Raw genomic sequence first — 25,120 nt, 5'->3', positions numbered from 1 at the left:
ATTTGTCAGATTTAAGAATAAAAATTATAATTGAGTAGAAGGACAAGATAGGCAGTTAGATGACACAATAGTTAGAGTGCTGATCCCATAGTTAGGAAGACTCTTTTAATTCAAATGAGACTTCAGACACTTATTAGGTGTGTGATCATAGGCAAGTCCTTTAACTCTGCCTCAGCTTTTTTCATCTGTAAAATGAAACAGAGAGGGAAATGACAAACCAGTCCAGTATCTTCTTTTTAAAAAAATTTTATTTAAGGCAATGGGATTAAATGACTTGCCCAAGGTCACATAGGCAATTATTAAGGTCGGATTTGAACTCAGGTACTCCTGATTCCAGGGCTAGTGCTCTATCCACTGTGCCATCTAGCTTCTCCCTCCAGTATCTTTTCCAAGAAAACCCATTTGGGCTCACAAAGAATCAGATACAACTGACAAATGACTGAATAATAAGAAAGGCAAAAGTGAAAATTTCTATCAGTTGTGCAAGTCTAAAGTCCTACTCTGGTAACTTTTGGTTTGGAATGATTATCTGTTTTTCCAACTATATTTCTATCCCAATATGATTAGGAAGGAACAAATTCATAATTATAGTGACTCTTGGTATTAAATTAATGAGAGGGAGAGTTTGGCAGCAGCAGCTGAACAGAAAGAAATTTTATCATATCTTTTCTCAAATCAGGAAGAGGGTTTTGAAGGTAAGGTGGACCCTCCAAAAGAGGTTTCTTCAGAGTAGTGTCTAGTATATCTTCAGAGGACTAGAAAGAGAGGCATGGGGAAAGTGGAAAGTGTTCATGACCAGGGAAAAAGTGTTATTTCCCCTCTCTAAGCCTCTGGGAAATGCCCAATTAGCTACCTTTTAATTTTGCTTTGAGGAAGAAGAATCTCATAATTCAGAGCACTTTGGAGGTACTAAGGTATTATTCTAAAGTACATCTAAAAATTAGGGGCAGGTCATTCATATGTATTGCTTACTTTGTCTAGTGCTTCCCTACTTTGTATGTTTTCTCAGTGAAAATAGTTGTTGGATAGAAATGATTGGGCTCTGAAAGCAAGAAAATTGGGAGAAGTTGGAAAAGAAGGGAACAAAAGGAGAGAAGAAAATAGTAGGTAATGACTTTGGAGCAGCAGGTCTTTAATAAATGGACTCCTTTCTTCCTCAGTATTCATTATTAGTGTTCTGGAAGTTAGAATAAAAAGTACCTTTTTGAGAGTAGAATGTACATCTAATGCATCCAATGGTCTTACCTGAAGATATATTTTTTAACTAAAAAAATTGATATTTTTAGGTTCTCAGTCTCTCAGCTGCTTTTAAAGACAAGCAGAAAAAGTCAGAAAATAAAAATAAAATAGAGGAAAACGAAATATGCTTTGGAGCTATTGTTACTGATCTTTGTCTTAGAGGTGACTTGATGTAAGGTAGGAAAGATTATGTTTGAAAGGGCAGAAAACAGTAACATGGAAGTAGTGAGATTGTATGATCTGATATTGATCAAAAGGACCAAAGAGGTTAGGGGACTTTATTCTTAGACGGATATGAGACAGAGAGAAATGGGGGTGGGGTGGGGAAGAGAGAGAGATATCAGGAGTGGAAGAGAGATAAGAGGGAGAGGAGAGAAAGGAGGAGGAGAAAGCATGGGAGAGGGGGAAAAGAGGAGGAGAGAAGAGAAGAAGAGAATATTAAAGGTAGGGGAGAGGGAGAGGAATAAAGACAGAAGTAAAGGGGACTATTTATGACGAGATTTATGTGATTTAATTTCAGGTGAACTGGAAAAGATCCCTAGTTTCACCAGATTTCTTATACCATGGGCACCTCAATTTTTGCCATTCAGATTCATTATGTGTGATATAGTAGATAGCATTTTGGATTTAATCAGGAGGAGCAGGGTTTTTGAATCTGCCTTAGATATTTACTAGCTATGAACTGCTCACTTACTGTTTCTGACCCTCAGTTTCATTACCTGTATGCTACTTTACAGAGATACTGTGAGGCACAAGTGACTTAGATGTAGATAAATGTAAGCATTTAGGTGATGTGGTGAATAGAAAACAGAACATGGAGTCAAGGAGACTTTAGTTTAAAAGCCTATCTCAGACATGAATGAGTTGTGTGACCCTGAGCAAGATACCTAATGTCACTGTTTCTCGGTTTCCTCATCTGTAAAACAGGAATCATAACGGAACCTACCTTCCAGGTTTGTTGTGTGAATCAAATGAGTTAACATATATAAAGTTATTTGCAAATTTTAAGTTCTATATCTATAGTAGCTATTATTATTATTATTATATACACATATAGGTACATAAATGTATGTAGAAAATCTTATATAAAATCAATTATTTTCTAATTTTTCTCCCAATTGAAATGCAAATGAGACCTTTGTGCAAATTTACACCTTTGTGCAAATTAATTTATGAGTGTAATTTTGATCTACTGGGGTTAGAGAGAATAAATAAGAGAAGCCAGGGATAGTGGTTTTAAGACAGGAAGGGGGAAAAGATCTGAAGACCAATTTTTCTTGGTAATTTTTCATAGGGTAGTTCTTCCACGTTACAGATCTAAAAAGTTCATACTCTATTTATGTGTATGTGTATTAGTGAAGAAGAGTTTGAGGGCTCAGAATAGAGAGAATCATCCTCTTTATTTATGTAGTATTGAGGAAATGGTTGTGTTTTGATCTATCTTTTATTGATTTTTTGTGCTTCATCTACTCATAGAGCTCCTGTTTTATTTAAAAAATGTTTCTGTGCTGGTTATATATTGTTCCTTGTTTTAGTCCTGGTTGCTGTTGTACAGCATCTAAATAGAGGTATCATTTGCTTTGCCCAACTGCAGAGGAGACAAATAGAATGCTGGGTTACAGATAATGTTACTGAGCTGTGTTTTCATGCAATGCCTTTCTTTGGAATGACTCTTTACATATGTTTCAGCATTTTTCTTCTTAGTTTTTATTAAATGATCAAGGAATGCTAGGGGCAGTAGAATGCATATTAAAAGGTACAACTTTTGTCCTTAAGGAATACACATATTAAAGAGGCAAGAGAGATCGACAGCCTTTAAAAAAATGATATTCTTGGAATAGAAATGACTTGTGCCAAGCAGTGGAACTATTTGAATATTGCTCTTGTCCAGATTTATAAAGGATTCAATGACACCTACTAGCCAGTAGGACAAGTAAGCGGCCTACCAAACTTGCAGAGTCCCAGTCCCAATTGAAAAAGGATTATGCTTTTGAGAATCTCAGGGCTTAGAATATCTCTATAGGATCAAATGACATACCAAGGCAAAGTGAGGCAATAAGATTTTATTAAGCACTTATATATGAGCTCATTGCTAGTGATACAAATATGAATATAAACAAAAAGAAATACATTTCTTGCCCTCAAATAGTTTATATTATAATGGGGAAGACAACAGATTAGAAGGAGTTACTGTAATGAAGGGGGATGGTGTGGAAGATTAAAGAGTTAAAAGCAGAACTAAGAGGGGAATGAAGGATGTCTGGCCTGGTTGGTTCCTTCCCCATTGTGGAGGCCCAGGAGGATATCATCAATAACAAAGGAGCCAGCATGGTGGAGAGATGTGCCAAGGTGAGAAGGCAGCTTTAGTTATGGTGGCAATGTCTGTAGAGACAGAAACTGAGACAGGAGGGGAATGAAAGTTCAAGAATAATAAATTTGGTCAGGTTTCATATTTCCATGTATCCAAGAAGACTTGGATTTGAATCCTGTCTCTGCCATTTACTAGCCTTGTAACATTGGGCAAATCACTTAAGGTCATAGTATCCCTAGCCTGCCCATAATAGGTGACTAATAAGTGCTTATAAATTGATTGAAAAAGTATTATGTGTAAGAGTATGAATTGGGCCTTAAATGTATCAGCAGATAAGTCAAAGTATAGACTTTAGATAAATCTTTGTATGAGAGATTTTTTATAGGAGCTTTCCATTCTATCAGGAATAACAAAGGTCCCCCCTCCTAGTTCTAGGTTCATCCTCAGGCTGCTACTTCCTTTCCTTCTCTTTTCCCTATTTCCAGCTTCTCCTACACTTTGCCCAACTTATACAAAAATCCTTAGGAAAAAAATAATCATGAACTCTCCACAAAAGCTATATTGATTGAATGCTTAGTCTAGTTGTGGTTTTGAAGATTTTTAAAGGATTATGGGGATGTTCTCCAAGTCTATGCAGCCCTTTGGAATCTCAGAACTGGACAGTAAATCCCCTCTTGAAATACACTGTGGGACACTTGGGTAGCTGCATTTATTGCTTGCTATTGTCTCAGTGCCTAAGATCATTGAGATTAGGGGTTTAAATTGTTATTACTCCTTCCTTTTTGGAGATTTAATTCAGACTTTTTTTTCAGAACTCAACCAGCTTTTCTGTCCAAAGTCAAGTAGAGTATTTCCTTTAAAACATTCAGTTCATACACTATTCTGCTTCCTACTTCTCTGTCAACTGTTAAAATGATTTTTAAAATTAAAAAAAGTCTTAAAATGACATTGATGACTATTTTTATTCTGGATATGAGTGTATGTGTATGTGTGTGTGTATGACAGAGGATAGAAATAGAACAGAGGGGTATGCAGTTAAAGAAATATACTCTGTAGATAATAATACTAAAATTTGGATAATTTTTTAAGGTTTGAAAAGTGCATTGTGTACATGATTTCATTTACCTGCACGATCCTGGATGGATCCCTTAACCTCAGCCTTTAACCTTGACAACTAAGTCATTATCTTTAAATTTTATTTTATGCTTTTAATTTTAACAAGTATTTATTTTCTTTCCTTTCCACAACCTCTTTCATAGAAAAACATATAAGAAATAAAACAAAAGCTTTGTAACAACTCTACATGATCAAGAAAAAGAAATCCCCACTTTGGCCATGTCTAAAAATATCTGTTTCAGTTTCTTCCTCTCAAAAGATGACTGGCATGTTTCATTTACTGTTCTTTTGGAGGTTTTGTTGGCCACCTAATTGCATCTTTCCAAGTTGTTTGTCTTTACAATATTGTTGTTGCTGCATAAATTCTTCTCCTGATTCTACTCATTTCACTCTGTATCATATTAATTCATACAAGCCTTCCCAGGTTTCTCAAAACCCATCCTTCTAGTCATTTCTTTCAGCATAATGGTATTCTATTAATTCGTTGAGCATGATTTATTCCTTCCTAAAACTTTAAGTTGCAAAGGAGGTATTGTTAAATGTTAACAGAAGCTACTTTCTCAGTAGGTTATCTTTTTTTAGGAGATCCTTACTTTTGAACAATACAAGCAAAACCTTTTTCTCATTGGTATTATCCTATGGGGACCAGCAAGTGGTATTGTATTGTATTGTTTTGAATTTCTATCACTAAACTGAGCTATGAAATTCAACATTTGCCTATTTATCCTGGATAGTTAATGGACAAGAAAAAGAAAAAATGCAGAATTTTAAATCATAGCATGCCAATTCTGGAAGGGGAGAACAGTGGACAAATAGTTCTCTCATTTTCAGAAAAGAAATCTGAGAACTTGGAAGTTAAGTGACTTGACTTCTAAAAAGATCATCTAGTGTAGCACTTAAAAGTACCCAAACTCAAAAGATGTGGGTTCTAATTAGGGGATACTGTACATTATTTAACAATCAGTTTCTCCTGAGTGAAAAAAAGTATTCATATTCTATTTAAAGTTTAGTCTCTCTCAGTAACATTTCCTTAATTCTAGACAACCAACCACACAAACAAATCAGTTTTGTCAATTGCCAATTTCTGAGTAAATTCTCACACTTAACATTTAACAGTAGTATCTACTGAGCAGAATAGAGCTGGCTCTAGCACATACCTTGTTCTAATCCCTCTTTACCATTAATTAGCTGTGTAATTTTGAACATGTCACAGAATTTCCTTGAGTTGTCAAATTTTCTCCATCTACACTTGAAAGATTTGTGTTTTCTTTGCTGTTGGCAGTTTTTCCACAGATTACCACTACTATTGTAAATGAGTTAGTTTGACCAAGAAAAAAATCATAATCTATAGGGAGGTAACTTTCTGGGAATGAGTGTCTTGCCTAGAATGGAGTGAAAATCCATAACTAGCAGCTCACATCCTTAAGTTAACATGAGGCTCCCATGAAATAATGCATTTGAAAGTTCTTTGGAAACAGTAGTGATAGGGCAGCTAGAAGGGGCAGTAGAGAGAGAGTATTGGTCTTGATGTGAGTAGGACTATTATTCAAATCCAGCCTCAAACAATTATGTGACTTTGGGCAAATCACTTAAGCCACATTGCAAAAAGAAGAGAAGAGAAGAGAAGAGAAGAGAAGAGAAGAGAAGAGAAGAGAAGAGAAGAGAAGAGAAGAGAAGAGAAGAGAAGAGAAGAGAAGAGAAGATAATGAGTACTGCTCATATTTAAAGTACTGGTTTTGGGGGCAGCTAAGTGGTAAATAGAGTACTGGCACTGGAGTCAGGAGGACCTGAGATCAAATATGGCCTCAGACTTAATAATTACCTAGCTGTGTGATCTTGGGCAAGTCACTTAAAAACCCCATTGCCTTGAATAAAAATTTTAAAAAGTACTGGTTTTGCAACCATCTTCACCCAAAGTTACATGGTGACCAGTCAGAAACAGAATCAAGTTCCTTGATGCCCTATCAAGTCTTTTTTCCAATGTACAAGCTAACTGCTTTCAGTTTTACTATTTAGGATTTGAAGTTGGGCTAATTTTTTGTTTTGATTGTTTTTAAGGGTATACTGTTACTTATTTACAAGTTTATATGAAATAGTCTTTATGATTTTTAACTTTGGCAAGAGTATGAAAAAATGGTGGCTAAAATAGGTAAAGATGATAATAGATTAAGGGCACAATAGTAATGTTATAGAAACAGATTATTAGGCAAGTTAGATGAGTAATTCTCATTTCCATTCTCTGTCCTTCACCTCATCCTTTTTGAGCCCATCATTAGAACTCATCAAATGAATAAACACCATAATAACAGATCCTGTTGTCTGAAGGTAGGGAACAAATTCAGAGTGACATTTTCTTTATGAATGGCCTGTTGCCTAGTACTTCTTTTTGCTGAAGTTAATGATAGATATAATCTTACAATAGGGTTTTAAAGTCCATATCTATAAGCAAGGGAGATGGAATGTTTTTTAATAACCATATAGCTATTTGATGATTTTTTGACTTCCTACATGAAGACAGTGTGCATATAGATTGATATAGAATTATTTAAAATGCTGCATATAAATTAAACATTAAAAAAGAGAGATACAAGCAGGCTGAGCTGTTCCATTATAATCTTGGATTGTGCACAGTTCCTACCTCAAGGACACACACTCCATCCATTTCATATCGAATGTCCTTTTGAAAGGTGATCACCAAGGTTCAAGTAACATATCAGCAGGGCAGGGAATTGTATAATTTAAAGGTTTGTTGTTTTTTTTTTTACAGAGGGCATAGAACTTCTTCATAAATTAAAACTATCTTTTTCTCTTGTTCTTTCTCTCTCTCTCTCCCATTTACAGATTGGTGCACTGAAAGATTACTATCACTTTTACCATAGCAGGACAATTAAAAGATCTGTTCTCTCAAGCCGAGGAACCCACAGTTTCATTTCAATGGAACCAAAGGTAAGAAGAATCTGTTGGATGCAAACCAGAAGTCAAAACTTCTCCATTTTTCATTGGTAATGTCATCCTTAGAGATGATAGCTCCAGGGAAGTCTAATGTTTCAGGAATTGAATTGTATTATGTCTTATCTAGGGTCTTGGTTTACTAGTCAGGTGAGTGCTCAACAGTACTTTGATTTTAACTGATATGCCTTTATCATATAACTAAATTATGGAACCCTTAAGTTGTCCACAGAGACTGGTCATTGTGGGAATTTATTTTGATTCTGAACCTCAGTTTGCACTTTGGAGATCTGTCTATAGTCATTGTATCTGTATTTTTGAGAAAAAAATGACTAATGCTACTTTTATAGGAGAAAATCACAAGGATAGAGCTTGATGTGGAATCCTTATGGCAAGCCTCAGGTCAACATAAGGGACAACAGTTTAGATTGTGACATCACTGAAAATGAAAGAGTTTCTTTGTCTCATATATATTAACATCCCTACCATAATTTAAGTATCAGTGTTTGGTTTAAACCTTACTGCCCTGGAGGATTTCTTGCTGCTTGTGGGGAGACAAGAGCTCTGAGAAACTAATGAAAGACAAAAATATTGTCATCTGTTGTACCAGAGAGGAAATCCTTGACTCATATACCTGGCCTCTCTCTCCATCCCAAATATTACTAATAAAGATGCAAGAAATAATACCTCATTCCTCTCACATCACTTCCAGAATTTGTGAAGATATTATTAATGGAATATCTCACAACATTCTACAGTGGGAGCAGGGATAATAAGGGGGAGGAATAAGGATGCAAGGAGAAAAGCTAATTGTTAATACTTTTGTACTTCTAAGAGGAAGTACATAATAGGAGGTTATAGATTTAAAGCTGAAAGGGATCTTATATCACTTAGTAATAGGATAGGACTGAGTGCTTGAAAGAACCTCAGAGCCCATCTAGTCTTAATATCTTTATTTTATAGATGGGGATATTTGGACTCAGAGAAATTAAGCAACTTGATCAATGTCACATAGTGATTTAGATGGAGCAGTGGATAGAAGCTCCAGAGTCAGGAAAACCTGAATTCAAATCCAACATCAGTTATTTAGTAGTTATGTGACCTTGGGCAAATCATTAATCTTTGCCTCAGTTTCCTTATCTGTAAAATGGGGATTATAAAAGCACCTCTGAGAGTTGTTATGAGGATTAAATGAAAAATATTTCTAAAGTGCTTATTTACACAGTGTCTGATACATAGTAAGCACTTTATAAAAGTTAGCTATGATGATAATGAAGGATTTGGACCTGGCTTTTCTAATTCCAATTCCATGTCTTTTCTCCTACTATCAGGAAGATATGTGCTCAGATTTCACCCCAGGCATTTTCTTTCTCAGTAATCATGAGCAAATCACCTTATTTCTCTGAATCTGAGTTTCCTCATTGGAAATGATGAAATTAACACCTATCATGCATGCCTCCCAGAGATTGTGAGGCTTTAATGAAATTATGGTACATGAAACATTTTACAAACTTTCAAATGTGACATAATATCATTATTGTCATTTGTGAAGTTTGTTTTAAAAATTGATTTCTCACCCATTCACTCTATTTGGGGAAGGAACCAACTAGGGAGAAGTAATTTAGTAAACATATGAATAGTAGGTGACTATACCTACTTGTCATGATTTCTTTATTTTTTTTTGCAATATTATTTTATTAGCCTGATAACTCCTTTTCCAATTTTGTTTGGACATGATGAAAGGAGTAGTTTTAAAATGAGGAGGACCCAGAGGGTTTTGATTTTTTTGGGGGAGGGGAAGGAATCATTTAAAGATTTTATTTATTAAAGCAAAAGACAGTCTTTTTAATTAATGTGCAGATTGGGTTTACAACTTGGAGTCCTGCCCTCTGTTATGTTCCATGCCTTGCCTTGTTTAATTTTATCCAAAATATTATGACACAATATACATGTTTGCACCATTGTATTTCAGTGATATAAAAGACACCTTATTTTCTTTACCCAATTTTCTGGAGGTTACAGCAATGCATCCTAAAGTTGCCAGTCGATTGAAATTTCTCACCCTTGTTTCTGACTCAGAACTGAATATTTCTGGAAATGCAATCTGCTGGGCCATTTCTGAATTAGCCAAATAGTTGAAGCAAAATCATGTTTTTCGTCTGTTGGTTAACTTTCCAAGGCCTATTTGATCTTTTGTAATTAAGATGATTCACATTTCAGACCTCATGTGGAATTATTATAAATCAAACACAAGTTATTTAAGAAGTTAAAAAGCACAATTATACTATTTTTCAGGATCTAGGATTTATGAATATGGACAGATTTCTGTATTTTTTTATATTTTGGGCTTTCTAATTTACCTCCCCCCTGATTCTGTGAACCAAAGTCTCAAATACTTCAAATATAGTCTAAAAGTGTTGTCACAACCAGGAATTCATGGCAAATGATGGAGTGTATAAGAAGGCAGAGGCTGTTACCAATAGTCTTAAAAGTGGCTCTAGTCTTCCTTTATTCTAAGGCTGCCTATAAGAAAAAAGTAAAAGTAAAGATAGTCTAGGTCTTTGGGCTAGTGTTTAGATTGGTATCATGAGGCTCATTTGTGGCAGAACCATGAATCTGAGGAGTCTGACTATTTTGATGGCTTTCTTTATGCATCTCTATATTCCTGTGTGTTGTGTATGCCTTTGGAAAAAGTCTTATGTGTTGAGATGTGCTTTTAAATCTCTCTTAGTCTATAGCCAATAAACATTTATTAAGCACTTACTATTGGCCAAGTCCATACTAACCATTAGCCACACAAATATTTTTTTAAAAAGGCACTCTAGGGGTGGCTAGGTGGTGTAGTGGATAAAGCACCAGCCCTGGAGTCAGGAGTACCTGGGTTCAAATCCAGTATCAGACACTTAATAATTACCTAGCTGTGTGGCTTTGGGCAAGCCACTTAACTCCATTTGCCTTGCAAAAAAAAAAAACCTAAAAAAAAATAATAAAACGGCACTCTGCCATCAAAGTGCTTATAATCTCATGGTGGGGAGACAACACATAAAAAAGAAAGAAAAGGCTTAATGCATAGACTATACTAAAGGGCTAAGCAAGGATAATCCTGTGTCATTGAAGAGTCAGCCATAGCCACATCCTGGACAATACATTCTAGACTTCCCCTCTTTTTTTCTGGCATGCCTGTGTTGCAGGATATTTAGTGGACATGGGACCTGGCAGATAACTCTAGAATAATGGAGAATTGATTTTCCTTCCCTCTACCCACTATCTTTAAGGGTCTCCTGGAATTAATGTACAGACTTATGAATTGCAGCGGAATTGTTGCTTGGTTTGTGATAAAGCAGGAGTGGCCCTATTTAGGTAATTGTGCCAGTTCTAAAATTGTTGATAGGTTAATAAATATTTATTAAGTGTCCACAGTGTTCCAGGTACTGCTTATTGGTAAAGATACAAAAAAAAAATAGTCTCTGCCCTCAAGGTTCTTGGAATCTAATGGGACAAACAGGTTATGAATAGCATAAGTAGGAAATAATTAAGAAAGCAAAAGCACTAGAATTAAATGGGGTTGTAAAAGTCTTTCTATAGAAAATGAGATTTTAATTGGGACTTAAAGGAGGCTATGGAAGAAAGTGGGAGGAGATGAAAAGGGAGGGAGAACATCATCAGACAAAAAATAACCAAAGTTGAGAGATGGAGAGTCTTGTTCATGGAATGAGGAGGCTGGTTTCACTAAACCAAAGAGTATTTGTAGGGGTATGAGGTGTGCAAAGACTGGAAAGATAGCAGGGGGCTAGGTCATGAAGCAACTGAATGCCAGACAAAGAATTTAGTATTTGATCTTGGAGATGCTAAGGAGCCAGCTACTGAAGTTTATTGAGTGTGATGTATCTGTGAATTAGAAAATTCACTTTAATGACTCAATGGAGGATGGATTAGAGTGGGAAGAGACTTGAAACAAGCAGAGCCATTAACAGGCTATTGCAGCAGTCTAGACATGAGGTGATAAGGCCTGTGCCAGAGTGGTGACAGTGTCAGAGGAAGGAAAAGTAAATGTGTGTGTGTATGTGTGTGTGTGTGAATGAGTGAGTAATGGGGTATATTCAAGAGACATTACAAAAGCAAATTGACAGGTCTTGATGACAGATTGGATAATAGAGGATGAGAGACAGTGAGGATGACCCCTAGATTGTGAGCCTGAAGGCCTGAAAAGATGGTGCTACCTTCTGAAGTAATAGCAGTTGGAGAGGAGGAGGATACAGCGAAAAAGATAAGTTCTATTTTGGATATGTTGAATTTGAGATGTCTTCTGCACATCCAGGTGGAAATATCTGAAAAAAAAGCTGGAGATGCAAGATTGCAGGTTAGCAGAGAGGTTGTGGAAGGATAGGTCAGCTCAGATATGGTAATTAAACCCATGGGAACTTCCAGGAGTTCTACTGTTATTTGAGTCTGCCATTGTTTCCCTTCTTATGTTCTAGGGGTAATAGGAGCAGACTCTGACCTTCCTAGGTTAGTGCAGGCTCAATTTTAATACCTATTTCATAGACCTGTCAGGGTAAGTTATGTGGAAATTGGGGGTGAGGGTAGTTGCAGGAGATTCCAAATAGGTCATTACTTCTGCTTGGGAAAGAGAGGTATAAGTTTATGGCAATACTATCAAGTTCATGACCAACTGCTTTCTTTCTGTAAATAACCAATAAACATTGGAAGGGGCACTTTGTTGAGTAGTGGAATAGAAGAGTTTGGATAGAAGTCTCTTGTTCCAAAATAAACTACATCAATAAATTTAACTATTTTTTCAAAAGGAGTTATTTTTAATATAATTTCTTTTCAAAGCAATAGGATTCTTTCTGGTTGGGGATACCCCTATTGCAAAGGACATACCCATATTCTGACTAGAAGGACATAATTCCACAATATACATAAGTCTCTAAACTATAAAAATTTTGGTAAACAATGTGTAATGGAAATATTTTAAAAGTGCATGGATGAAAAGTTAAAGGATAACTCTCCAGAGCATCCTATTCCAGCAGACTTGAGGCCTTAATTAATATGACTACACACAAGAGAGATGGCTTACATTATGTGCCAATGAAGCCTGGCACATAGTAGATGCTTAATTATTAACTGTTGACTAAGGGAGAGTTTATAGCACAATCAATGCACAAGACCTTTGCCAAAGATTTACACAACACATAGGAATATAGAGACATAAAGAAAGCCATCAGAATAATCAGATTTCTTAGATCTGCATTGCCTTGCCAAAAAGAAGCCTCCTCTGACTCTTCCAAGGTTCCTCCTTCTAAAATGTACTGTTTAAACAGGTTGTTGTTTATCCTTCCTTCTCAAGAGGACCATGACATCAGAAAGGTAATTTCTAGGATCCAGGGTCATCACACTAAATGTATCAGTTCCAGAAAGTTCCTTATAGCTATACTTTGAAATGCAGGAAGAGATTAAGTGGAGTGAGTATTGCCTCAGACAAACTGAGACCTGGAAAAGATCTTAGCTTAAAAAGGTCAAAGTCTCCCATTGTATCTGGGACCATCTCCAGTCATCCTGATCTACATCTTACCACTGAACCCCCAAGCCTCTGGAGGAGGTAGTGAGACTGGTCACTTTGCAAAGTCCTCCCTCACTTAAATCCAATTCACTTGCAAGTCATGGTCTTCTTCAAGGACAAAGGAAAGCAATAACGTGTGAATAGTAATGGCTGCCTCACAGGGGAACCCGACTGACAGTTCAAATTGTTCAAATACCGCACAACTGGAAGGAGGGGAAATTTTTAGACCGAGAGGGATATGCAGAACCAGTGAGGATGAAGAAACAAATTCTGGGAGGAAACTAATCTCTTTAGAGCAGGCAGCAAGTTACAATGTAAAGAGTATCAGACTGAGAGTCAGAAGACCAGGATTCAAATTCTAATCTTGGATAATTCTCTTAAATCTTTCTTGATCTGAATTGTCATCTACAAATTGAGATCATTGATGATCTGTTCTGCAGTGACACTAGACCTCTGACTGAGACTCTAGAAGAGAGCTTTTAGGTGGTCATGAGAATATTAATAATGAACAAGAATAGCTAGAGGCCTCAGCATTTCAAAGTATAGCTATGATGAGCTTTTGGAACTGATGCATTTAGTATGATGACCATGGATGCTGGAGTCTGGCCTTCAATGGAAGTGAAAAAGATCTGGGAGGAATGGAAAAGTAGCTCCTTTTCCAGGGAGCATTTGCTTAGGGCCTGGGCAGAGCAAGTGATTATATGCCTCAGCAATATCAAAGTCTTAGGAGATTATATTGTCCTCTGAGGAAGACTATTCCTTTAGAGAGAGTCCAATGTTAGGAGAGTTGGTATATAATGAAAGAATTCCATTGATTTGACAGGTAGGTGGTGACTCACATTAAGGAATTTTGAGGGCTCAGAGGTAATGTTTGAGATGCAGGGGTTTTGGATCTTAGGTCAATAATAAACATTGCCTAAACCAGACTCATCAGAGACCAAAAAAATCAATGATCCCCACACTCTGTTATAGAAACTGTTTAAGATCTTTGGAAGAATGGACCAATCAATGTCCTTTTTGCCATGAAGATGACCAATGTACTTTGTTGACAGGGGAGAATCCTCCCAGGAGATTAGACTATTTAGGTTCATCCTCTATCAGAGGTTAGGAGGTCTTGAAAAAAGATGGTGTTAAGGAAACTGGAAGTTTACACCTCCAGTCAGACCCTTGAAAAGATGAATAATTGGAGAAGAGATCATAAGGCATTTGTAGGTTACCATTGATTCAGACAGGATTAGCATTGGTCCAGTATACAAACAAAAAGAAGAACCATGGTTATTGAAATCCCTTCTTGAAAGGAAGAGGATTAATGTGGTCCTTAGAAGGAGATTACTACTACTGCTTTCATGAAAGTAGAGCATTTGATCTATAGGGTAGGAAGGCATCAGCTTTTGCCATTGTCCTTAATGAGGACACAAATTGTCCCACTCTGAGTTGTCTATGCATGAGAACTTGAACCTCTGGGCTGGTGTTAGACTGTCCCATAATTCCTTATTGGTTGAATGATGTGTTTCAGAAGGAGGAAACAAAGAGAACTAGTCTTTGTGAAAGAGCAGTGCAACTCAGAAAAAAATCTGGTTTTCTTGGGTTTTGTTGTATTTTCATTTTTCTTGCTTTTTGGGAAAGCGTTGTGTTGTTCTGGAAACTACTTGAGGTCAAAGGGATATATATGTATGTATATGCATACATATATAAATATAAATAATTTATAAATTGCTTCAGAAGAGAAGTTTTTAATCTGGGGTTAATATATATATATATATTTGTAATTAATAATATTATCATTATTATAATAATCCCATTTTAAGAGCTGCTTTTCTGAAGCAAGTCATGTATATACTCTTGTTTACTGGAAGGGAGCCAACAAGAAAAAAAATGGTGCATTTAAAAGATAATGTAGAAGGGAGAAATCAGATAGGGAATGTGGGATGTCTTGGTGGGAGCCTGGGAAGGATCATGAAATTAAAAAAAAATCCCAAAGTGTTTTTGTTTTCAGTCTAAAGGAAGAGTAAACCCACCCTTGTCCTTCAGGAAGTTCACACAATGAACATTTCACTGACTGGGTGGTTACTCACTTCAGTTAATGCCATGGCTCCTTGCCTTTTTTTCTTTTTAAGTCCTGCCTGAGTATACCCTAAATAAATTCAAAGCAATAACAGAATAATAATAACAACAACTAAAAACATAAAACTAAAACCAAACCATCTTAGAGTTCTGGGGTCAGAAATATCATATGAGAGAAATATCCAAGAATAAAAAAAAGAGTTCCTATATTTTAACTCTATGCTTTTATTATGTTTTGAAATGACATGAACAAATAGCATCCTGAGAGAATTATTATGCTGTAGTAACACAAGTGAAAAAAGCTTTGTAGCATTGTAGCAGCCTGGCAGAGCTCAAAATTCTACACTAAAGGTTTTGCAGACTTTGTTTTTCTTTTTATTTTACAGAATTAAAAAAAAAACCTTGTTTTGCTATCTTTTTGCTTACTAACCTTTCTCCAAAACAAAACAGACTGGAGTACACTTAGTAATGTAAATTAATATTAGGTCTTCTCTACAAATCATTACTGAATTCAAGTATTCATACAAGGGGCTGTCTGAGGCGCTATAGGTTTCCATGCAGTAGAAACAACTTTATGGCAGGGAGTGCCTACGTGGGAATGGATTCTGATATTTTAATAAAAGGATACTTTATATTTTTAATTCTTTGACAATTTTATGAATGTTTGATTAAAGCAGGTATAGATCTGAATGGGTAAAATTTTTGGCTTTTCATTTAAGATAAATGTAATTGGAAAACCACCAGTAGCCATAGTGGTAGAATGATAAAACTGATAAAAAATAATAGATATTTGTTAGATTTATGTAGAGCTCATTTTCTCTGAAGTGCTCAAGATTCCTTCACTTATATTTCCTTCAATGTAAAACTTTGAGCTAAAAGATGTATAAAATTGAACTTCCTTTATTATCGATGAAAATTGATTGATTGAATGGCTAACTACTCTTGTCAACACTAACAAAACCTATAGTAATAAAATTCAAAAAATCCATTTGAGGTGAGAGTAGTGGGAAGCTGTTTGAGTGAGTCACCAGAGAACATTTTTAAATGTATTAAGAATTACTAATCTGAGATGGGAAAGTATGTTCACATCACCAATAATTAGATTCTGATGTTATCCTTCATCTTTGCTATCCAAATGTGCTGAGAGCTAGACATTCCTGATTTAAATGGAGTCTCTTCCATGAAACTTTCTGATACCCTTGGACTGTAGAAAAAAATTGTGTTAATATCTTATGCACCTGTGTGAATACTATATTGTATTATTGTAATTTGATATGTTATATTTCTCTCATTGAACTAGAAGCTCCATGGGCCACAGCTGGGACCCAATTAGCCCAATTGAAGAATCTCACATAATGGTCACATTGTTGAAATTCATACTGTCTCTTTTCACTGGACTGGAACCAAAGACCATACTTTAAATAATTAGGACTTCAGATAGTGAAAAATTCAAATACTTATGACCACTTCAGGGGATTTTGTTAGTCATACTTATTGGAACCTACCTGTAGTTCTCATTTGTACAACCTCTAGGATACTTTGTTCTGCACACAGTAAATATTTAATAAATGCGTGCTTAAGTGGTTGAAGGAAATGGACAATTAGTCTGGAGATTATCTATGATATGATGTTAAGGCAGGGAATGATTATGAGTTTCAGTCTTTTTCACTTAGTATAGGAGATAAGAGACCGAGAAAGACCAGATAACTTTCCAAAGGTCATGTAGATGACATTCCAATTTCCTTATTGTACTTATAAGAAAACTTTGGCCCAAAGGTATTAAATGTTCTATTTAGGGGAAGTTTGTGGCAGAGGCAGGGATAAACCCTATGTTTTCTGACTTCAAGAATTTGTGATCTTCTGACTTCTAAGAGTTTGTGAATTTAGAATATCTGGGATTTAAATCTTAATTCTGCTACTTATTACTTATATAATATTGGGCAAATCACTCAATGTCTGTGATTTTTCAGTTTCCTGTTCTGTAAAATGAGTTGGGCCTAATGACTTCTAACTAAAGTCTATTTTAGATCTAAATCTATAATTTTGTATCATAATCTGAGATAGGATGTGAAAATACATGGCAAGTATGGAGTTTATTGGAGAGACAGACCTTCTAGTAAAAGAGAATAGAAAGATACTACTAAAATTGGGTTTTGAAAGATGAATAGGAAAAGAAAACTTTTAAGTCAAGAACTGGCAACCTCTAGCACCTGACTTTTATCATCACAGTGGCCATGTTGTGAAGAAAAGCACGTGGGTATCCAAAATTGGGAACTAAGCCCACCTTATAGAAGCAATATGGCTTAGGGAGAAGAGGACAGGCCTCTAAAATCTGTGGACTGGGTTTAAGTAGGTATGTTTACTCCCTATTTGACATTGGGAAAGTTACTTAAATCCCTGACTCAATCTAAATGAGGGAATTGAACTAGATAATCACTGAGAACCCTTCCAGTTCAAAGGTTATGAATGATCCTGGATCTTCCCTTCCCTTCCCAACATGAGACTTTGAACTAATCCTGGGATGTTCCCCGTCAGGTGATGAATATCTTTCATCCATATACCTCTGGCCCAGAATAAGTGGAGCTCCCTTTGGGAAGACAGTCAATCCTTGCTTTAAGTGTTTATCAGATAATATTATGGCAGAAATAAATTTAGACTTTGGTGGCCTTAAAATACACAGAGAGATAAACACACAAAATATACCTCATCTACTTGACCTCATTGCCAAAGGCTATTCCTGACCTGTTTTTAGTCCTTATTGACCTGACCTACTTGTGTGACCAGAGTGATTTTATCTCCATGCTTCAGTTTTTAAATTTAAATGGAGGTGCTTCATGGGAGTAAATGATTGATAGAATCATCCTACAAGTAAGAAGAGGGTGCTGCTAACAGAGACTGAAGGACAGAGGGGCCTATGCCCTTTCTTTTTAGTAGCAAAGAAAGGTTGCAGGAAAAGGTTCCTCCCTCTAGTATGCACCAATAACTACAAAAAGAGCAATGCCCAAGATACGAGTCACAGACTTTAAAAGAAAAAAGACAATTGGGAGGGGGCAGGGAGAGACTTCAGAGTATGGGCCACAGGGATTTATGAGGAGACACCTAACATCATGAGGCTGCCTCTTGGGAAGACACTGATGGGAAAAGAGCAGGGCAAGGAGGAGATCACCTGATATAAAGTCTCAGGGGACAGAGTGAAAGAAGGTTAGCTTTCAGTTTTAAATAACTAGGTTCTAAACTTGGATATTTTTATTTGCTGAAGAAGTGCAAGTATTTTTCAAATCTTTTTTTAAATTTAAGGACCCTGGGGCCAAGGCCTGGTTGTCCTATCCTAGTTATAACTTTGGTTTCTCCAGGCAAAGAAAAAAAAGTATGCATACCCAGGGAATGAAAGAAAACTGTGCAAAACTGAGGCAATCAAAAGTGACTGAAGAGATCATGTATTCATAATAACCGATTCAGGATAAATCAGAAAATAAGAGAGAGGGCACAATTAAAACATGACTGGTTTGTAGAAGAGCTCTTATGATTTTCTTCCATTTCTCAAAATCCCTTGTCCTCTCTCCCACCCTAAACTTGCCCCCAAGTACAGAAATTGCTAACTACCATTTCACTACCAGCTAACCCTTTTCTTTCTTTCTTATTTTACTATGTCCTTCTCACTCTTTTTGTTTGCCTTCCACTGACCCTCTTGTACATTGCTCAGCAGCACTGATAATAGTCCAGATTAAGGAGGTTGTTGCCCCATGACTTGGTAATCAGAGCTGAGTTTAATCATGAGACAGAAACAAATACTTGATTCTCCTTAAGTCATAAATGATAAACAAGGGTCAAGAAATAGCCCTTGGGTTATGTTTTGATTAAAATGCATAGAGAATGATGGTGAATCTAATAACTGACAATTATCAATGCTTTTAGAGTCTCCAAAATTTGCTTATAATAGTCAACCATCACATTTAACAGAAGACCTTTCTCAGTTGCAGTCTTCAAAAAGAACACAAGGAAAGACTGCAATCATATAAAGAGCTGAGTTCAGGATTCAGACAATTAAACTGCTTGGGGGAGAAGGGGGAATCAGGCATTGATTAAATTTTGAATAGAAGGCAGATGCCAATTTTATTTTAATTATTTAAAAATCTGACCATGTTGTAATTAAGGTTCAGTATGATCTGATCTTCTTGTTTTCTGCTCTTGCATATATGTATTTATTAGACTAGCAAAAATGTCTACATACTCTCTCCATACATACTTACCACCTGGCATTGGACAGGGTTAATAGAAAACAAGAACTCAGGGGTAGGGGAAGGGGAACAAAGTGATATTATAGATAGATAGATAGATAGATAGATAGATAGATAGATAGATAGATAGATATAAAAAATACTTAAAACTATAAGGATACTGTAATCTCTGATGGATAGTTCAGGTAGTAAGTTATTTTATGGTGGGTTCCTAAATTTTATGAAATAGAAGGATATAGGAAGGGGAGATATTGAAAAAGAGATTTTTATTTTCATTCATTGACTAGTATTGAAATCAGCTTGTATGCCACATTTTGGGGGATATGTGGGGAGGGAGAAGGTGTGGGGATGGATGTCACTGATGTAGGGAATGAAGAAAGGCTCTACATAAATGCAAATTGCTCTGAAACTTGTAGTCTTAAGGTTTCCCGGAAGCATCTATAAGTCAGCGGATATGACCAGATTAGATAATTTGTGTCAGAGTTTAGACCTGAACCTGGGTTTTTCTGACTCCAAAGTACATTCTCACAATATACCACATTGCTTCTTATATAATTTTAAACAACACTCATTAGCTAGTCAGGATATATATCTGACCAGCCTGGCCTCATGAGAATCCTTCTTAATGGAGATATGTTCTTTTCTTGTACTTATAAATGAAGGGAGAGAGTGGTTTTCTCTAGAAGTCATCATGGGATACTGGGAAGAAAGTTTGAAAAAAAGACACAATTTCCTAGAGATCTGGTCATTCCTCAATTGATAAATGGTTAAAAGATATGAAAAGGTGGTTTTCAGAGAAAGAAACCCAAGACATTGATAGTTACATGAAAAAATGCTCTGAATAATAATTAGTTAATGCAAATTAAAACAACTCTGAGGTTTCATTTCATACTCATCCAATTGGCAAAGTTAATTAAAAAAAAGAAAAGTGACAAATTTTAATGGTGCTATGGGAAAACAGGTACGTCAGTGTACCCCATTGGTAAATTGTGAACTGGTAGCCAGCCTGTAAAGCAATTTGGAACTTTGCCCTAAAATCTATTAAACTGTGCATACACTTTGACCTGGAGATACCACTCCCAGGTCTATATCCCAAAGAGATCCAAGACAGAGAAAATGCACCAAAATGCACAAACATATCGTATCTCTTTTAGTGGTGGCCAAAAATTAGAAGCTCTCAAGAGTACCCAACAATTGAGGAATGGATGAACAAGTTATGGTATAAGAAATGTGGTGGAATTCTAAGTCATGTAAGAAATGATAAAGGAGATAGATTCAGAGAAACCTGGGAAGATATGTATGAACTGATACAGAGTAGAATCAGAAGAACAATTTATAAAACAATTTTGTAAGGAGAAATGGCTTTGGAACTCTTATCAACACAATGACCAACTATAATTCCAGAAGCCTCATGAAACATGCTGCCTTCTGTTAGAGAGGTGATGGAATCAGAGTGTATTTTGAAACACATTTTCTGAAGAAATCAGTGAGATCTTGTTTTGCTTAATAGGGGGTTTATTTTTCTTTGTTTTCCACCTGGGGGGGGGAGAGTTTGCAGATGAGAAAATAAAATAAAATTTAATTGAAATAAAATAAAATAAAATAGAGATGTGGTCACCCTATTAGAAAGGAAAACCAAAACCCAGATTCATGAAATAGTTTGTTCCATGAGTCAAAGAAAAAAGTAAAGAAAAGTGGTCAGGAATTCTAATTTTCAGCAAATGATCTTTCCCAAAAGGTAATGAAATCAATATTATCTAATGGAGTATTTTATGAAGTTGAAATCCTACCTTCTGCAAGAACCCTTTTCTGATTTTTCTTAATGCTAGTTCCTTCCCTCATTGGCATATTTGAAAATAGTCATTTGCATTCATGTGATTTTCCTTGAGATCAGGGACTGTTTTTTGCTCATCTTTGTAAACTTAGAATTTAGAACAATTCTTGGAACATAATGGATACTTAATAAATTCTAATTGATTTGGCAGGGATAGTAGAGAGTTACTAGTAATCATAGTGAGTTCCTGAGAGATTAAATGACCCATCTGAAGTGAGACAGCAACAGCAATGAGATTAAATGTCAGAGTTCTTGATCCCAGGTTCAGTGGTCTCCCTTGATACTATACTGCTTCTATGTCTCTAGTTTTCCTGGCTATTAGATTTCAGATTGCCTGGTAAACAAAGAAGATCAATGTGAAGAATTTGAAAGTGATGGCTTGAGAATGGTTGAGAATAGTAGTGATTGAAAAAAGTCTCCTTTAAACTGGTACTGTATAGCTTAGAAGCTCCATAATTTATTTCCTTGTCTTCAAATTTTTCTTCACAGAACTCATTTTGAGGGATATGACTATGTATGACCTAACCAGTTTCTCTAGAACTATTAATTGATAAGATACAGGGTCAGAAGTGAAACCTCTCAAAGAATTTTGAGATTAGATTATTCAAGAGTCAAAGAAGATAAAATAAATCATTAATAGAGCATTCCTAGTCTAACCCAAATTTGACTCCAAAGTATGTCAAAAATTGTTATTATCCCCTTGTTAGCCAATTTGGGGGCAACTCCTTTTCTCTAAACCTGATTGACTGGATAGACATTCTGAAGGAGTCTCAGTTGAGAAATTCAAATGTTTATATTCTTCAGATTTGATTTTCCCCTTGTAACTAAGAAATCAGGAGACCTCCCTATTCAGATTTGCCATGTTTTCAAGTTTGTGTTTGAGAAAACCCCTCAGAGAAGCTGGCATACCATCACACTTGCTGTGTAATTTGGAAGTTTGGAGCTTTAAATACCACACTGTTGGACTTTTTTAAAAAATATTTAAAAATCAATCATAAGGGAAAAAAAACATAATCCACATCTTTCTAAGAGGTTACAGTATGATGTTTTGTTTTCTAGTATATTATGGTAGATATAATCAATTAGGTTTTACTTGTAAAATATCCAGGACATCATATGGCCAAAGAAACAGAAGAAATTAAGTGTAACTCATTGTTAGAATGAATGGGCTTGAAAGGCATTGTTCAGTAACTTATCTCCTGTGAAATCTCTGCTCCATAAAACATTATGCAGTCTGGATTATTTTTTGTTTTAGCTTTGTTGCTTTGAGAGTTATTTCACCATTTAGATTTCATGGTTCAAATTTCAGTCTCATAGCATTTTTTTCTTTTTACTTTTTTTTCCAAGTGAGTAGGGATATTTTCCACTTCAAAAACAGGAAAATATTTAAATTTCCACATTATTTTCAGAGGCTAGAATCAATTCAATTCAGTAAATTTAGGAAGTATGATAAGTCCTGGTGGCCCCCCAAAAGGGAGATGGATTCTAATAGTTCCTGTTATAAAGGAGTTTATGTTTTATTGGAATTATATACATGTAATCAGATAAGTAAATGGAAAAGTTATTATAAAGTAACATACAAAATAATTTAAAAAAGAAATTTAAAGAGAAAGAGTTCATTTTTGGAAGCCATCATTCTTTTCTAAACATTAACAAATGTAGATATGGGTATGCTCTGATGGGGAGGAAGGGACAAAGAATGGATTAGGAAAGAGGGACAGGAAAGAGAATAGATAGTAGCAACTACCAATAAATATTTCATTCTGTTGCTATGTAGCAGTGGTTCCACCAGTTCAAATTGCTTAAGAGTAATTCAGGTTGATACAAGGTCTAGTTAGTTGAGAAGTTGGTGAAGAGATAAATTTCACCACAGGCTTGTGGTTTTGTTTTGGCAAGAGTTCTGGTACAAAATTTGAGAAGCCACAACCCTGGACACTTGCCATTTGGAAAGGGGAACCTGCTTCCAGGGTGCATTTTGTTCAAACAAAGGCAATGTTTAGGGACTTTTTTAGGGTTGCTGAGGGCATGTGCAGGAACTTGTAAGAAGTAAGGAGAAAAGATAAAAAGACTTAACATTTGATAATTTGAACAGCACCACAGGCAGAATTCTAAATAGGCTTAGAGGACATTGAGTTCATCTCCTCCCTCTAATTTTATAGAAAAGGAAACTGAGACCCTTCCTACCTTTCTAGGCTTCATACATAACTATCCATCACTCACTCTGTGATCTAATAACAAAAGACAGCCTCCTTTCTGTTTCTCACACATAATAGACTATCTCTCAACTCCTGACTGCTCCCCCATGCCTAGAACATTGTCCTTCCTCATCTCCATAGGGTGCTTTCCTTAACTCCTTTCAAGTTCCAGTTTAAGTCTTACCTTCAGCAAGAAACTTTTCTGATTGCCCTTAATGCTGGTGGATTTGCCTTGTTAATTGTTTCTAGTTTATCCTCTCTAGCCCTTGTTTGTACAAAGTTATTTGCAAAGTTATCTCTTAGATCCTTAAGATCATGGATTTTTTTTAACCTTTCTATCTCCAGTGCTTACAATGGTGTTTGACTCATAGTAGGCAATTAATAAATGCTTATTGACATTATGGGACACAAGTAATAAATAGCAGAATTTAAATCCTGATCTTCCTTTGTGCAATACTTCCTTTAACCTTAGTAGAAGAAAAGGAAAAGTCTGCCTTTTCCCTATTGTCTCTGGACAATGTGTAGAGAAGCCACAGATTCTATTTAAACATAGGATTTTATTTAAAAACAGGAATAATGTCCTCCTTTTTTCTTTTGTTCTTTAAGATTTCCATCAAAATGCTTTGGACATTGAGTTTATAGCCTTAGGAAGGGGAAAGTGTGACTGTAGGAAAGTTTATTTTCACCTTTGGTAGCTGAAGATATTAAGCCGATAAACTGCATTAGAGATCAAAAAGATTTTGTTGGCTAACTTAGCAGGTAGGTTATTGATAGTTGTTGACAGGGCCAGCAATTATATTGACCTTTGGATGACAAAGAAGTTTTCTAATTCATCTAACATTTTAGTTAAAAGAAACTACCCTGTTCATTCTGACTTACAGAAAGAACTACCAGAAATATGGATCATTCATCTTCCTAGTCCTATTCCTGTGCAAATTAGGTTTACTGCTCATATCTACATTTAATTTAAGTCAATTTAAAATTGTCCTTTTAAAATTCTTAAATACCTGTGTTGCCTGTGAACTTTCCAGGGCCCTGTTAGTAACTGAATCCTAAGGGGTTGAACAGAGATACATCCTTGACATAACTGCCACTTCCACTCAAGCATTAGTCAAAGTTTAGGAAGAATGGAAGCAAACAATGTTGTGTTGTTGTTTGGCTGTTTTAATTCTGTCTAACTCTTTGTGACTCCATCTGGGATTTTCTTGGCAAATATACTGAAGTGGTTTGCCATTTTCTTATTATAAAGATCACTGTGATTAGTACAAACTTATTGCATGGCTAATGTCCTGGTTCTTGTCTAGATCAAATGAAGTTATAATTAAAACTGCTAGCTTTTTACATTTGAACTCCCTGCCAAAAAATCACAGCTATAATATTAGAGAATAGCAGTGGAGACTTAGAGTACTGTATATAAATAGGATGGAGAGGTAAAAGAAACCAAGAAAGTAAGAATACACAAAGACATCACATAGAGGTATTTCTTTTTTTTTCATTTGCAGAAGTTTTTTTATTGTATGTTTTTCAGTGAGAGATTTACTCTTTTTTTCACTTTTTTCTAATTTTTATTCTCATTTCGTACAAATGTTTTTTTTACATTAATAAAATATA

General features: G+C 35.6%; 1 protein-coding gene across 4 annotated transcripts in view; it reads left to right on the top strand.

Annotated features, from left to right (window-relative positions):
• PCSK5 (proprotein convertase subtilisin/kexin type 5) overlaps positions 1–25,120 on the top strand; it is a 594,760-nt gene that overhangs the window by 53,711 nt on the left and 515,929 nt on the right. For all 4 annotated transcript variants that reach the window (XR_012472398.1, XM_074206682.1, XM_074206681.1 and 1 more), the window contains exon 2: positions 7,508–7,612. Coding sequence is in view for 3 of the 4 variants with exons in the window: in XM_074206682.1 (XP_074062783.1) it covers positions 7,508–7,612 (105 nt within the window). In the remaining variant the exon portion in view is untranslated. The remainder of the gene's footprint in view (positions 1–7,507; positions 7,613–25,120) is intronic.

The sequence above is a fragment of the Macrotis lagotis genome, chromosome X (assembly GCF_037893015.1).
Source record: "Macrotis lagotis isolate mMagLag1 chromosome X, bilby.v1.9.chrom.fasta, whole genome shotgun sequence".
Taxonomy (NCBI): Eukaryota; Metazoa; Chordata; class Mammalia; order Peramelemorphia; family Peramelidae; genus Macrotis; species Macrotis lagotis.
Note: the sequence above shows the minus strand (reverse complement) of the source record. Positions and strands in the feature narration are given on the sequence as shown.